Consider the following 16705-nt stretch of genomic DNA (forward strand, 5'->3'; position numbering starts at 1 on the left):
GTTAGGGGTGGCTGTTGAGTTTACCTCATTTGGAATTTGGAAATTAATTAGGGAAGTCTTCTTGGAGGAAACAGGATTTTAGGAGAACTGATGGAACTTGGAAATTGAGTTGTAGAATCATCATCATCAATAGAATTTACTTAGCGCTTCCTATATGTACAGCACTGTTCTGAGTGCTTGGGAGAGTACAATTCAACCTGTTGCCTGTCCATAATGAGCTTACAGTTTAGAGGGGGGATTACTGATTAGAGTGTGTAACCTATCTTTAAACCATCATAAAAAAAAGATTCCAGATGTGATCCTTGGGATTGCAGGCTCACTTATGTACCTGGAAAATTTGGAGAATCTATTATTAAGTTTAGGATCAGTGATCCCTTGGAGAAATACAACTTGTTGGGGGAATGAAGGCACTGATCTTCTGGATTTCTTTAAAGAGGGCCACCAAGCGTGAGAATAGAGAGGAAACATCATGTATTTAGGAATCCTGAATAATAATGGGATTAAAAGTGGCTGTTTATCCCTCCCTTACCTTTCTATCTTTTAAATAATTTTCTTCCCATGACAAAGCATTTGTAGATTGAAGTTTGGCTAAAATATAGGAAAGAATGAGAGGGTTAAATTGCCACTTTTCAGGCTGTAAAAAATTCATTCAATTCAGTCGTATTTATTGAGCACTTCTAGGTGCTGAGCATTGTACTGAGCACTTGGGAGAGTTCAATACAATAATAGACACATTCCCTGCCCACAACAAGCTTACGGGCTAGAGGGGTCCCCTAAAGATCAGTGTTAAGGCAGGTTTTGTTGAATATCTTCGTAATCTGGAAGAAAGAATTTGTGGAGCAATCTCCAAATTTGCAGATGGCACTTGGTTTTTTCTTGGTGGTGAAATGCTATGCAGATGGGGATGAACTGAAGGAAGACGTTGTAAAGCTGGCTCAATGAATAGAAAAGGGCCAGGTGAACTTCACTGTGAGACAGAGCAAAAAAATGTGAAAAAGGGAAAATAATTGAGCTCACACTTCCATGATGATGGGCTCAGAGCTGTTAGTCACAATTCAAGAAAGGATTTGACTGGCCTTTTAAATCATTGATTCATTGTACGGTCATTGCCAGAAAGGCTGCTAGCATCAAAAATGAAATAAAAAACAAAAGGCACCTCAGAGAGGACAAATCTAGGGCTGGATAAGATAATCAGCGTGATCAGAGTCCTTACTGAGTCCTTACTCTGTGCTGAACACTGTACTAAGTGCTTGGGAAAGTTCAGTAGAGGTAGTAGACATTCCTGCACTCATGAGCTTCCAATCTAATGGGAATGAAGAAGCTTCCATATGAAAGGTTTAGTGCTCTTCACTCTAAAAAGACACAGGCCTCTGGAGAGGGGTCACAATCAAAGCATAAGGGGAGCGGACAGAGTAGAAATGTAAATCCCTCAACATCAGGACAGGGGAACATCCACTGAAGCTTAAAAGTGATGGGTTCCAGAGAAGCAGCATGGCCCAGTGAAAAGGGCATGGACCTGGGAATCGGAGGACCTGGTTCTAATCCAGGCTCTGCCGCTTGTCCGCTGTGTGGCTTTGGACAAGTACTTTAACTTCTCTGTGCCAGTTTCCTCAACTGTAAAATGGGGATTAAATCCTACTCGATAGATACACTGCCAGAACAATTGCAGGTGGAAGTGGGACATTCTGGGAAAGATGTGCCCATGGCGTTGCTCTGGTTCAGAGACGACTCGACAGCAGAAGACAAGACCCTCTATCAGACCGGGAATCCAGGGGTGGGTTTACCATTTCTCCGACCCAGTAGTGGTTTGTCTAATGTCTCGTTTTCTGGGGATGAGGTCACTCTGGCTGAGTGTAGTGAAGTAGGAAAAATAAGTAAAAGATTTGTTTTGGGGTTGAGGCAGATCTGTCTTGCACAGAAGTGAGAGTCAGAGAGCTGCCCAAAATGGTGTGAAGGTAGAGAGGGTGGTAACTGCTTTGTCTTGATGCCACACCTGCAGTGTGAAAATTGTGACTCCTACCCTGTAGTACCATACCTATGACAGGTTGCTCTTCACTGAGCTCAAAATGTGGAGCTTGCATCTCGATAAGCTGCCTATCTGCATTAAAGGGCCAGGCTCCTGGAGCCTTGGGAAGAATTCCATCACACAGTAGGCAGCTACTTCTCCTGCTGTATTCCTGAAGAAGGAAACCATAGTTTCTCTTCACCCCCATTCCAAAACAGTTTTATTTTTCAAACACACAGGCGATAAGCATCATTCACCATTTTCCCCATTAGCAATATAATTGGAGGAGGCTGGTTTCTAGGGCCAAAGCTGACAGGGTCCCTTTAAGCAGCTGGCACATCCGAGAACATGGGCCCTGCAGAGAGCTGCTGTCTTGTGCATAGAGGAGTGCAGTGCAGTCAGCTGCTCTTCGTTCAGTTTGGAAATTCAGTCTTGCAGGAGAAGGCTGAGCTGACTGGTGCTTTATTCTGCATATATTCCGCGGGTTTTGAAGTTTGGAAATACCTCGGAGAGCTACCTCGGAGGAATCCAGGAGGAAGTGGGCTCTGATTTCCTGTCTTCTGATGCGCTTGCTTCTTGACTCCTAAAAGGTAAATTCTCAGCTTCTCTTCTGGAAACCTTACACTGTATACAACTGGCCTTCCCTGCGATTCCCCATCCAGAAAAAGAGAAGCTGGAAGATGAAAAATACCATTCCCAGCTTTCCTCTCTTGTTTTCCTTTTGGATCTTGAATTAAACACATAGTCCTTATGGTTCAAAATACCATTCAGCCCCAAAGGGGACTATATGTGCCTTTACAGAGAGGGTAAGGGGCCTGAAGCAAGTGGTGAAAGCAGATGTGAACTGTGGGCCACAGCTATCTGTCAGCCTGACTGTTCCTCCAAATTGACACCCAAGAGAAGTTAATTAGAGCTCTGTTGTTTGGCAACCAAGCTTTAAGACTCTTTATGCTGCAGTCTGCAGGGTCAGAACAGAATTTACGCCCTGCTTTTAACAGAATTAGTCCATTTCTGGCACAGGGGACAAGGAGATGTCCAACCTATAAACCTATAAACTACTGTCTCTTGCCTGTGGTAAGAAATGAATCCTTTAAGCTCAATACCTTTAATCTCTGTCAACAAACCTTTCTCTTACTTGGATTTTTTTTTTCCATCTGCTGTGGCTCCAGACAGCAGATGCTGCAGATTTTGAAAGGTCGGACCAACTTCCAAGAAAGCCTAGAGGATATTCTGAAGGCATGAGGGACCAAGGGTTGAATATGGAATGCTTATTAGGAGATTGGGAAGCATTTTTGCTGGAAGGTGAAGCTAAACTTATTTTTGTGTGATATGGTTTTGTTGTGGGGGTGGTGTGGGGGGGTATGTGTCTGTAAATGGAATGGTATTACCCTTGGGGTTACTTGTGAGCATTTTGGCAAGCAAATGATCCCCTGGAAGTGATTGTCTGAGAGGCTGAGGGAAGGAAGGTATGTTTGCAGTTCAACTGCTGCCATTCTCCCACTTGCTGTTGCTCTGTCTCCTAGAGGAGCAGGACTGGGGCTAAAATGTCGTTGCAGGGCCAGGAGAAGGGCAGTAGCTTTCCATCTCCTGGGACAAAGATGGCCATTTTAAGGGATGGGGGACCTGTCAGCCAGCTCCCCAAGCAGTCCCCTCTGTGGCTTCATGTGCTGCTTGGAGAGGACACCACCCCAGGACCGGGGTACTCTTTCGTTGCTCCTGCTGCCAGGACTATCCCGACTGTGGAAGCTCAGGGTTCTGATGATGGTGTCCAGATGGCTCAGAGTTACCCTGCCGCTTCTATGGTAGCACAAGTCCCCCGACCCCTCCCCTTCTCTCTCCTTTCCATTACTCCATCTCTGTATCTTTTGCGATTTCCAGCGTCTGTATGTGTCTGTGTGTTGGCAGGGGTGTGAATGAATGAGTGTGTCTGTGTGGATGAGGGTTTGGATGATTGTGGGTGTGGATGGGTGAGAGCATCTTTCTGGGTAGATAGCTGAGGGTGACTGCTAGCCACCCTCTAGGTCATTGGGTCTGATTGGATGGGACTGCTCCCACCCATGTCTAACCATCCTCGGACAGGGCCGGGTGATCGCGCTAGTTGGATGGAATGGTAGCAGAGATGAAAAAAGAGGATATTTGAAGGGAAAGTTTTGATTTTGGCTTCCAGCCTTTTTTTCTGAAGATTGGAAGCAAACTTTTTCCAGGAGTTTTGTGCCGCCCCACTGGAATTCGGAGGCTCTCTAGAATTGCATTAAACAGATTATGCCAGGCGGCCTCGGTAGATGATCTTGGCCAGTGGGTTCCAAAATCTGGCTGAGGGCTGCCTGCCCAGGGGATAGCAGGAGCAGAGCCCTGCTGTCTAGAGGTTCAGGGAGACAGCCTGACAAGACTCTTGGCCCCATTGCTGCACCTTCCTGGCTGTTTGGAGGGGCAACCATAACAATGGTCTGCCTGGATTGGAGCTACTTACCCTAAGTATATTGGGAAATATTTGGGGAGGGCACCTATGGGTAAGAGGATAATGGGAAAAACCTGTAGATGGTGTCGCTGGGATGGACAGAACAGCAGCTTAGGGATAAGGCTGGAACTTAGCCAACATGGAAGTCTTACCTTAGCTTTGAGGAAGCACCCGCCTCACGGGAGTGTGACCCGAAAGACTAAAGATCTATCACTTGTCTGCTTTGTGACCTTGGGTAAGTCCTTTCACTTATCTGTACCTCAGTTACCTCATCTATAAAATGGGGATTGAGACTGTGCGCTCCACCTGGGACAGGGACACTGTCAGACCCCATTTGCTTTTGTCCACCCATTGCTTAGTACAGTCCTTGGCACATAGTAAGCACTTAAATACCACAATCATTATTAGTTTTATTAAAGTGGTTCCTGGGACTGTACTCCAGCATTGTTTTTTTCTTCCTAAAAGAGAAAATCTCTTCTCAGCCCTAAATCCATTCTCTCCTTCCTTCCCCCCGGCACATTTCAGGCATCAATGCCCAGGCCCGGAAGTTGCAGAGGAACCGAGCAAAGGGGGCCACAACGCTGATGCCAGGATGTAAACGCAACTCCACCCCACCCACACTGCGCCGCACGGTCAGCGAGACCAGCCTGAGCTACGCCGGCACCCAGGGAGAGGAGCTAAAACGCCATTATTCAACCTTGCCGGAACCCAGCCACAGCCTGGAGGATTCTGGGGAGGAGCCCCCGGCCCCCGTGGAAGAGAGGAACGGCAACAGCAACATGCGCTACTCTCTCTACCAGTCCCCACATCTCCTGCTTTTGCAGGGCTACAGTCAGCAGCATGTGAGCACGCCACATCTCTTATTCCTTTTCAGACCAGCAATGATAGGCTTAGTCATGACGTGGACTTAGATTTACGTGTTCTGTTCCCTCTTGGAAATAAATGGCCTGTTCCAGGCTTCAGCCAAATGGCTTTCCTGGAAAGGATAATTTCCATCCATTCAGAGAAAATGCTATTTTAAAAAGGAAGCCTATTTTCCCACGTAGACATCTGACGCCCCAGAGTTACCTTGTCACGATGTTGTAGCCAGAGGGCTCCTCAGGGACCCATCCTTCCCACTCAAGTGCAGCAGTGATGGAGAGAATAGAGCCAAGCAGGGCCGATGCTCCCCAAGTGTGGGACGAGCGAAGGAGATGTCTCTCACTTGCACAGTGGGTACTTTTGGAGGTTGTTAGGAAGAGATCAGGTTCTTCTTAGAATCAGCTCCCTGAAGGGGCTAAAGATTCTCTCCATCACTGTGGATTTGGGGTAGAAAGAGCAGCCCATAAAGGATCTTGCTGACTGTCAGAAAAGTCCACAAAGGCCATTAATGTTGTCAAAATGTCACCAACTCCTATTTTACTAACCTCATCCTAAAATAATGATAATAGTGATGATGGCATTTAGAAAGGGTTAACTACGTGCTAAATGCTGTGGTAGATACAAGAAATCACATTGACACAGTCCCTCTCCTACAGGGGCTTGTGGTCCAAGAGGGAGGACAGGTATTTTACTTCTGTTTTACAGATGAGGGAACTGAGTCACAAAAAGTAAAGTGACTTGCCTAAGGTCATACAGCAGGCAAGTGGCAGAGACAGAATTAGAACCTGGATTTTTGCCTTTCAGTCCCATGTTCTTTCCACTAGGCCATGCTACCTAGGATAATAAATCCACCACCTTATCTGGTACCTTCTGTATACAGCTTCCTATTATTTCTCTGATAGTATCTCAGGCAATTATCTGGTTCTCACAGCCACATGCTGAGGTAAGGACAGGTCCTATTTCTATTTTGCAGAGGGTGAAACTGAAATACACAATAGCTGTAACACCTGCAGTCATTTGCAGATTTGAGAGTAAAATTAAGGTCTCTAAGCCTTAATTTCCTCTCCCCTTTATAAACATGTAGCTATATATGTACACAATACATATACTATAAGGATAATACATTAATTCATTCAATAGTATTTATTGAGCGCTTACTATGTGCAGAGCACTGTACTAAGCGCTTGGAATGTACAAGTCGGCAACAGAAACAGTCCTTGCCCTTTGACGGGCTTAGTAAATCAATCAGTGATATTTTTTGAGTGCGTACTATATGTAAAGCATTCTACTAAGCGTTTGGGAAAATACTGTACTGTAGAGTTAGTAGTCATGATCCCAGAAATATCTGAGCCTTGCCTGGTTAGAGAAATTGTCCTACTTCTTACTTTGATCTCTTTTCTTTGCTATATTTATCTTCTCACCACTTTTATTTTCTCCCTCTGCTACACTCCTCTTTTCTCCACCTATGGCCCTAAGCTCTTGTGCTGGTTTATCTTTTCTGCCTCTCCTCTCCTGTTCTCCTGTTCCTTGCTCTTTTCCTCTGTTCCATTTTCATGCCTCTCCTGGTTTTCCCTTCCCTTTTTGCCTGCCACTTGATTTTCCTCTGTCTTTCCCAGGTCCTTTCAACCTTTGCTCCTCTCTGGGTCTCTCTCTTCTGTTTTTGCCATTGCCTTGCAGCTTCTATGCTCCTTTATATCTCTCTCCCACTTGGGCTGCTCTTCCCTGTGGTGTGCCAGGCGCATGTCATGGTTTAATTATGGTACGCACAGTGCTGGGCGTGGTGGGGAGGCTCAGCAGGGAGATGTACCTTGCGCTAAGGCTCCTTCCACTTCAGGGAGCAGCAGGGGATTGAGGTGAGTGAGGAGTGGGAAGGAAGGGTTTAAAGAGCCTCCGAGCAGCAAGTACCAAAATAGGGGGCAACTTGGAGCTGGGGAGGGGGGATGCCATAGGGACCCAGGAAAAGGGGGCTTTTTCTCGCCCATGTCTTGCCCAGCCTGAATACTACACTTTGGTTGTTCTTCTGTTGCTGTAGGGCAGATTCAAATTATACTTGAGGGGTCTAGAGGATCCTCTTGGACTCCAACCTAGAGTCAGGACACAGGAGCCCTCCTGCTCCCTGCAGCTCCATTTTCTGAACTGGAAGGGGCTTTTTGAGCCCAGTTCTAGGTTACAGAAAGTGCTGCAAATAACAGTGGGGACTCTTATGCCATGTTTCTTCTCCTGGTCAGAAAATGGAATCTAAGGCTTACCTTCATCCCTGTGGGGCCTGGGACCACTTACTTGCTGTGTGGTCCCATCAACCTAATGGGGTGGAAAGGTTTAAAGAGTCTCTCGTCTCCATCCCCTCAGTTGACACTCCTCCTGGCTCATTTGGATGGGAGTGCAGACAGCTCTGGGACCCAGCTGCTCCTGTCAAGCGAGGCACTGGAAAGTTGCTGTCCCATGTGGTCAATTGGACCTCTGTCCTGGTTGTACAGTGGCCTGGTCATCCTGGTGACTTAGACTACCAACTCCCTCTCCCACCCTCATACTCACCCTGCCTGACAGCAACTCTCCGGATTCCCATTTTCTAGCAGGTGGAGGCCCTCTTTGGGGCCCAGGGCAGTTATCTCAATTGGCCTTTCCCTTCTGGCATCCCTGCCATCCCAGTACCTCAGGAACCCAGGCAGGAGATGGCCTAAAACTAGCCTCATTTACCTCAGAATAAAGACACTGAATAGAACAGAGTAGGTGCTTGACTCACTATATTTTGATTCCAGATCCATACCAGGGTTACAGAGATGGGAACCAGACATTATTACGAGGTTAAAACAGGAGTGGGAGGGAAGGAAAGCATCATAGACTATGGGAAGCAGCGCAGCCTAGCAGAAAGAGCACAGGCCTGGGAATCAGAGGGAAGGGGTTTTAATCCCAGTTCTGACACTGGCCTGTTGTGTGACCTTGGGCGAGTCACTTAACTTCTCAGTTACCTCATCTGCAAAATGGGGATTTAGGACCTGTCCTTCCTTCTACCTAGACTGCATGCCCCCTTTGAGACCCGATTATCTTTGTATCTACCCCAGCACTTCATACAGTGTTCGGCAAATAGTAAACACTAAACAAATACCACTATTATTATTGGTAATAGTAATAATAATAATAAGGAAAGATAGATGGTGATGAACCCTACCTGTCCAACCCATGTTATAAGCTTAGGTTTCCTTTAGTGAGAATCAAAATTGGAGGCTTCCTGAAGGGATCGCTCAGTCAAAAACTTTGGAAATAGTGATACAGGCACCTGTGTGCTGGAGAAAGGTCCCGTTGTGTGGCAGCAGATTCATCTGGGGCACTTCTTCCTAGCCTAGGTGTGGAGTCAATACCGCCAGTCTCTGTATTTCTAGGTCACTTGACATTCTGCCACCTATGGCATTAGAGGTGCTAATGTGGGACAGTCCCTGAGTCTCCAGCCTGTTGCTCAGCACCTGCTGGGAAACACAGCCCACTATGGGGGAGAGAACAGAGAGGAGTGGTTGCCCAGGGTGCCAGCCCACGGGAGAGGGTTGAATGTGGGGGTGATGAGCTGGAGCTGTCATGACTGCCTGCAGCCACTCCGGACACTCAGGACCCTTGGGACAGCTCTTGCAGTGAAAGCTCAAGTGGCCGGAGACTAAAGTGCCCCCTTTCCTCGTGCTTTTCCCCCCCCACTCCTTCACTGAAGTTGCTGAATCCCTTGCCTTCTTATTGAGGTTCCTTGTGCTTGCATTTCAGGATAGCTTAGTTTATCTGCTCAACCGTGAGCAGCACACAGTGGGCCAAAGGACTCCCTCCAGCAAGCCCAGCATCAGTCTTTCAGCCCCGGATATCCTGCCCCTCCACTGCACCATCAGACGGCTCCGCCTGTCCAGCCGCTCTCGGCACTACCAGTCAGAGGAGAGACTCGTCCTGGAGCCCATCCCCGGAGCCATCATCTCTGTTAACTTCTCCGAAGTGGGCAAGGCCACGGTACTCCACCACGGAGATCTGCTTTCTCTAGGGCTCTACTACCTGCTCCTCTACAAGGACCCAGTGCGAGCCCAGCCCCTGCCCTCCCAGACCCTGGCCCGCCTCAAGGCTGTGCCGCGCCCCTCCGAACCGGCCACCTGCAGGATGTGTGGCACAGTGCTCAGGGGCAGAGCCCCTCCCTCCTCCAAGCGGCGAGGGGGCTTGCCCAGCCACAAGGCCCCCCGGCGTCAGCTGCACCTGGAGTTTGAGCGGGCGGTGGAGGATGTGTTGGTGAAGAGGATCATGACCTTGATCGAGCCCGGGGGTGACGACCACAAGCTGACCCCGGCGTTTCTCCTCTGTCTCTGCGTCCAGCATTCCGCCACCAGCTTTGAGCCGGGAGAGTTTGGGCAGCTGCTACTCAAGTTGACCAAGATGATTCAGAGGACCGTCTGGGTCAGTCACAGTGGGCGATTGGGCTTCCTGCTGATATTAAGCTGGGGGGTTTTAAGGCGTCACCCACATAGGCCTTGGAATAGGGGCAGTTTTTGATCCGGTTTTACCAACAAATGGGGAAGCCAGTGTTGATTCCGCTCCCCCTCCAAGCTTCTTCATTAGCTGTGTGTGACAGGCCAGGAGATTAGTAAAGGGGAAGAGATGGGAGTAAAATCACTTGGTTTTGAATCCGGAGAGGCCATCCTGCTGGTCTGTGCCTTGAAATCTTTCCCATCCCCTGAGCACATCGGAGAGGTGTATCTGAAAGCAAAAATGTTACTACGTCTCCCCCTTCAGCTCCAGGATGGAGTAGACTAGGCGGCAAGGGGGGAGGGAAGATGCTGAAACCAAAATGGTTCTATACTCACGTGGCTGTTCCAGACCGCCATATTGTACCAGTTCCCTTCTTACCATGCCACGTTATAGCCCCAGATTTCTGGGTCCTTGTTAGTAGCCTCAAGAGCTGAGAGGCTGGCAGGTGGTGGCCTAGATGATGAGCTGCTGCAAAAGACAGTTTCCTCAGAGCACACAGGTCCACAGACTAGCTGATGATGGACATTGTTTGGCAACTAGCCAGCAGCTCATTCCCTGCACCTTGAGCTCCCAAGATTTCTCCGCATGACCTTGCTCTGTACATCTTGAGAGGGGCTGGGCTAGATGAGCCAGGGACTCGCATGTAGTTTCAATCCACTAGGAAATATCAGGGTTGAGGCCCATGGAGAAGTGAAGCAGACACTACTGTCCTGTTTCTGAGGCAGAAGCTGCTGAGTTTGTGAATCCAGCTCCTCTCATCAGCCTGCCCCTCCCGCCTACCACACACACACATGCACACACACTTTTTTTTTTCTTTTCTTTTTTTTTTACTAAATGGAACTTTTTTTTCCTAGTGGGAGGATTGACCATAACATCTGGGATAACCTCTTCTTGGCAGAGTGACAACCTCCTGGAAAGTCCAAACACGTGTTTGGAATTGGTTGTTGGCTGACTGGGAGTTATCTGAGCTAAGTCTGCCAAGCTGGTGTGAGGCAGGGAGGGTTTGGTAAGGGGAAGGGGCGGCGGGCTTGGCCCTTGGCCTCGGTGTGAGTAGAGACCCTCTGCTGCAAATTCTGGGCTGTCACCCGGAGGGATTTCTGACTCGGGAGCACCCTGGGGCAAAGGAACAAACTTTTATGAGGATGGAATCGGTCATTTTCTTTTTACTAGGAAACACTTCATTTCTGTTCATACATTGAGCAGTAGGAGGTGTAGGATGCAGTCTTATCAAGGCTCCATAACATGAAGCAAATATGCCCTAGTTGTTACAAGAACAAACTGTAACAGATTAACTGTGTCAAATCACCTCCTGGAGTCTTACCGTAGTGTTGATTATTTATCACTCAATGGAGGAGCAGCAATATGCTGGCTGAAATCAGTTTAACAGTACTTTTTTAAAAAAATGGTGTTTGTTAGGTGCTCACAATGTGCTAAGCACTGTTACTAAGTGCTGGAGTACATACAAACCGATGAGATTGGACACAGTCCATGTCCTACATGAGGCTCCCGGTATTAATCCCTGATTTACAGATGAGATAACTAAGGCATAGAGAAGTTAAGCGACTTGTCCCAAGATCACACAGGAGACTTTTGGTGGAGCCAGGATGAGAACCCATGTCCTCTGACTCCTGGGCCCATGCTCTTTCCACTAGGCCGTGCTGCTTCCCTAATGTTATGGCCATTGATAGGCTGCAATAGTAAATTGTCAGTAGCAATTTTACCAATTTTGCATATCAGCAAATTTCTCTCCTTTCATTTCACTATATCCAGATTTTTGTACTTTACATGTATACATCCAGCGTAGACATGCACAAGCCTCAACTCCTCCAAAGAGCACTTGGGCATTTGCCAGGTGGCTTGTGGTTTAAGATGAACTTTGGAATTTTTTTCCCTGGGGGTGGGAAGGATGGTTAGAAGACATCAGCCTGCCAGTCCCAAGTTACATATCTATAAATTATATATTATTTACATAAATATCTGTCTCCCCCTCTGGACTGTAAGCTCACTGTGGGCAGGGAATATTCTCAAACCAGTGTCCACTGCTTAATACACATAGACATATACACATTTCCTATAGTATATATATCTACTTTGTAGTATGAAATATGCCTTGTTCCAAGAGGATTTGAAGATATGGGATGTAAACCGAAGTAAATTGTGATATGTGATTTGCTTTTCTGTCTTAGGAGAAAACCAAAGAACTAGCCGAGAAGCAGACTCAGCAGTAAGTATTACCAACTTTTAGTCCCTGCTCTCTTAAAAAAAAAAACAACAAAAAAAATAAGCCCCATAAATGAGTTCCAGGTCATATTCATGAACAGGGGACAGATGGCACTTTTAGGAAACCAGGATGTTTCCTGTGGGCCTAGTGTGATCCAGAGTTCTGCCCAAGCCAAATGGAAAAAGCCTGTTGACCACCCCACACCCAATTTTATTATTATCACATAATATTAAGGCTATTGTATGAAGGCTGGGTAGTCTCTGCTTGTGTTTGGAATGGACTTCCTCCCTCACAAATGGGGTAGTGGACAAGAGGCCTCTTCCTAACTCCATCCCAACTCCCTGTCCAACTACCCCAGATGAAACCAAAACTGTTATATGGGGCAAAAAACAGCTCAGAATTTTGACTAATAGGACTCTGCTGACTTCCCACTGTGGGACTACAGTGGTCAGCCCAGACATCGTGGCTTCAAGGCTCTCCATCACCTTGCCCCTTCCTACCTCTCCTCCCTTCTCTCTTTCTACCGCCCACCCCGCACGCTCCGCTCCTCTGCCGCCCACCTCCTCACCGTCGCTCGGTCTCGCCTATCCCGCCGTCGACCCCCGGGTCACGTCCTCCCGCGGTCCCGGAACGCCCTCCCTCCTCACCTCCGCCAAACCGATTCTCTTTCCCTCTTCAAAACCCTACTTAAAAATCACCTCCTCCAAGAGGCGTTGCCAGACTGAGCTCCTCTTCCCCCTCTACTCCCTCTGCCATCCCCCCTTTACCTCTCCGCAGCTAAAGCCTCATTTTCCCCTTTTCCCTCTGCTCCTCCACCTCTCCCTTCCCATCCCCACAGCACTGTACTTGTCCGCTCAACTGTATATATTTTCGTTACCCTATTTATTTTGTTAATGAATTGTACATCGCCTCGATTCTATTTAGTTGCCATTGTTTTTACGAGATGTTCTTCCCCTCGACGCTGTTTAGTGCCATTGTTCTCGTCTGTCCGTCTCCCCCGATTAGACTGTAAGCCCGTCAAACGGCAGGGACTGTCTCTATCTGTTGCCGACTTGTTCATCCCAAGCGCTTAGTACAGTGCTCTGCACATAGTAAGCGCTCAATAAATACTATTGAATGAATGAATGAATGAACATCGTGGTGCCCAAGTTGCCCTCTTGTCCTGAAGAGGTTGATAGGAAAACCACCCCTGCAGCTTTTCCATGGTGTGTTTGGAGTACTTTGGAGGAAAGGCTTGACAAAATTCAGGGAATTAGAATATTGGGAAATTAAAAAGTTCTGGTAAGTGCAGGGTGTATTTCTGGTGAAGATCTTAAAACCGGTTTTTTGATAGTATTTGTTGTGCACTGACTGCGTGCATAACAGTAAGCTAATAAGCTAATTAGGTTGGACACAGTCTTAATTCCCATTTTACCAACAAGGTAGTTGAGGCACAGAAAAGTGATTTGCCCAAGGTCACACAGCAGGCAAGTGGCAGAGCCGGAATTAGAACCCAGGTCCTTGTGAACTAGATCATGCTGCTTCTCACCCATCAGCTCTTCCATCCCATGTGCTTTTCTTTACCCTCAGAGCATTTCTGCAAATGATTTACTAATGAAGACACCCACCGCTTCTCAGTGATTTGCCCCAAGTCATTCAAATAGGCAGGGTTAGAGCCAGGCCTGGAATCCCCACTCTAATGCTCGATCCACCGAGCTCTGATTTTTGTTACTCTCTGGGAGCTGAGAGCGTTCATGCATGAGCCACCTCTCTTTGTTATTTACTCTGGATCCTCCTTGCTTGTATCCCACAGAGACCTGACATTGCCCAGCATTTATTGATGAACAAGGAGCAGCATGACCCAGTGGAAAGAACATGGACCTGGGAGTCAGAGGACCTGGGTTCTCATCCCAGGCCCACCACTTATCTGCTGTGTGACCTTGGGCAAGTCACTTGACTTCTCTGTGCCTGTTACCACATCTGTAAAATGGGGATTAGGACTATGAGTCCCATGTGGAAGCTGATTGTCTTGTATCTACCAGAGTTCCTCGCTCAGAATAACCATTTAACGAAGACAATTTAAAAAAACCCAGAAAACGAAAAAACCTTCTTTAATATACAAAGTGCTGACTTAGTCAACCTGAGCTGTCGCATATCGATTTTGGATAGCTAGTCTCCCTGAATAATAATAATTGTGGTATTTGTTAAGCTCTTACTATGTGCCAGACATTGTATTGAGCACTGGGGTGCATACAAACAAATTGGTTTGGATACAGTCCCTGTCCCATATAGGGCTCATGGTCTCTATCCCCATTTTTCAGATGAGGCAATTGAGGCACAGAGAAGTGAAGTGATGATGATGATGGCATTTGTTAAGCGCTTACTATGTGCAAAGCACTGTTCTAAACACTGGAGAGGATACAAGATGATCAGGTCGTCCCACGTGGGGCGCACAGTCTTAATCCCCATTTTACAGATGAGGTAACAGGCACAGAGAAGTTAAGTGACTTGCCCAAAGTCACACAGCTGACAAGCGGCGGAGCCAGGATTTGAACCCGTAACCTCTGACTCCCAAGCCCGTGCTCTTTCCACTGAGCCACGCTGCCTCTCTGACTTGCCCAAAGCCACACAGCAGACAAGTGGCAGGGGCCGGGATGAGAACCCGTGACCCTCTGACTCCCAGGCCTGTGATCTATCCACTGTGCCATACTACTTACCTGCTCCCAAACCAGGCTGACTGCCTTTGGTTTGTTACTCTAGTGCTCACATTCCCTCCTGCTCCCCCAACCTCAAAACAACTGAAGACCGGGAATAATCTTGTTAAAAAGGAGCATTTGGGTAATGAGCCCCTACAGTTTTATATTACATTGGAGAGCCACATTGCAATTGGTATTGCATTGCGATTGCAATTGGCATTGCAATGAGAGAATTAGCGAGAAAGCCAGGCACCCAGATGATATTACTTGATGCAGAGAACAGTAACTGGAGAGTAGCAAAAGCTTAAATAGGTATAAGAAGTCCCTGGGTATTTTGGGTTTCTGGAGGTCGGGGAGGAGTTAAGAGCTGAAAGGTGAGATGAGGAAAGATTGACATGACTCTTTTGTTGTGGAATTCTTTTCGATCCTGCCTTGTCTTGGAACATTAGAGGGAGCTAGAGCATGGGATTTGGGGCTTAGGTGGCATTGCGGTGACTGGAATTGCTGCATGCCCGTGGATGCCATGGGTGCCCTTATGCTTGCACAGCCAGGTTGGGTAGTGAGTTGGTGCAATGGCAGTATGTGTTTACCTGAGCAGTAAACTGGCTGGGCCCAGCAGGGGATGACGAAGGCTCAATGCAGCCATCTCTCAGCAGCTGGCAACACAGCTTCTTAATGTCGACTGCAGCCCAATAATAATTGTACGATGATACTAATAGTAATAAGTTCTCCCTAAGGGCTAAGTCCTGTGTAAAATGCTGGAGAAAATACAGGGTAATCATGTTGTACATAGCCCCTGCCCCATATGGAGCTCCCAGGCTAAAGGGGAAGGAAAACAGGAAGGAAACTAAGGCATAGAGAAGTTAAGAGGCTTGTTCAAATCACCTAGGCACAAGTTAGAACCACACCATTTCTCATTTGTGCCTTCTTCCAGCGCTCCAGCCCATAATGCTTTCCTTCCTCATTGGGTACTCCCAGGAAGGGCTTTGGGTATGTATGGATTTGGGGGGGTCTTTTCAGGTGGTCAGGCTGTCTTCCTTCCCACTTTGCAAACCCCAGGTTTCACCTGCTGTTAACTGTGATTTCATTCATGTGTGAGAAACAGTATAGCCTAGTGGTGAGAGCATGGGCCTGGGAGGTACAAAGACATGGGTTCTAATCCCAACTCCACCATTTGTCTGCTATGTGACCTTGGGCAAATCACATAACTTCTCTGGGCCTCAATCACTTCATCTGTAAAATGGGGATTAAGATTGTGAGCCCCATGTGGAACAGGGGCTGCGTCCAACCGGATTGACTTCTATCTACCTCAGCGCTTGGTATAGTGCTTGACACATAATAAGTGCTTAACAAATGCCATTATTATTATTATTATTATGCATACCTAAAATACTTATGTTCCAAATTGGCTTCAGAACCCTTTAACTCATCTTTGATAGACCTTGAATTTACTTTTCCATGTCACTTGATCATCTGTGAAGAATACCCAGCCTAGTGGATAAAGCATGGGCCTGGGAGTCAAAAGGGTTCTTATCCCGGCTCTGCCACTTGTCTGCTGTATGACCTTGGGCAAATCACATAACTTCTCTGGGCCTCAATTACTTCATCTGTAAAATGGGGATTAAGACTGTGAGCCCCATGTGGAACAGGGGCTGCGTCCAACCGGATTGACTTCTGTCTACCTCAGCGCTTAGTATAGTGAGTATAGTATAGTTAACTATAGTATAGTTTTTAAATGGGTATCATTTAAAAAACCATCTCTAGTCTCAGTTGTTTTTCACTTGACTGCTGTGCTTGGAATACATGTGATACTGTGTGTGGGTAAACGGTTTATTTTTGTTGTGCTGAGCATGTAATTATAATTATGGTATATTTTAGGTGTATACTGTGTGTGTCGAGTGCTGTGTTAAATGGTGGGATAGAGACAAGATAATCAGTTTAGACAGAGTCCCTGTCCCACATGGGGCTCACAGACTAAGTGGGAGGGCAAACAGGTA

At 47.2% G+C, this 16705-nt stretch overlaps 1 protein-coding gene across 1 annotated transcript in view; it reads left to right on the top strand.

Annotated features, from left to right (window-relative positions):
• RADIL (Rap associating with DIL domain) overlaps positions 1 to 16705 on the top strand; it is a 90261-nt gene that overhangs the window by 46606 nt on the left and 26950 nt on the right. Inside the window, 3 exon segments of the mRNA XM_029058358.2 lie at positions 4989 to 5305; positions 9072 to 9740; positions 11999 to 12036. Of these exon segments, the coding sequence (XP_028914191.1) occupies positions 4989 to 5305; positions 9072 to 9740; positions 11999 to 12036 (1024 nt within the window).

Source organism: Ornithorhynchus anatinus, chromosome 2 (assembly GCF_004115215.2).
Source record: "Ornithorhynchus anatinus isolate Pmale09 chromosome 2, mOrnAna1.pri.v4, whole genome shotgun sequence".
Classification (NCBI taxonomy): Eukaryota; Metazoa; Chordata; class Mammalia; order Monotremata; family Ornithorhynchidae; genus Ornithorhynchus; species Ornithorhynchus anatinus.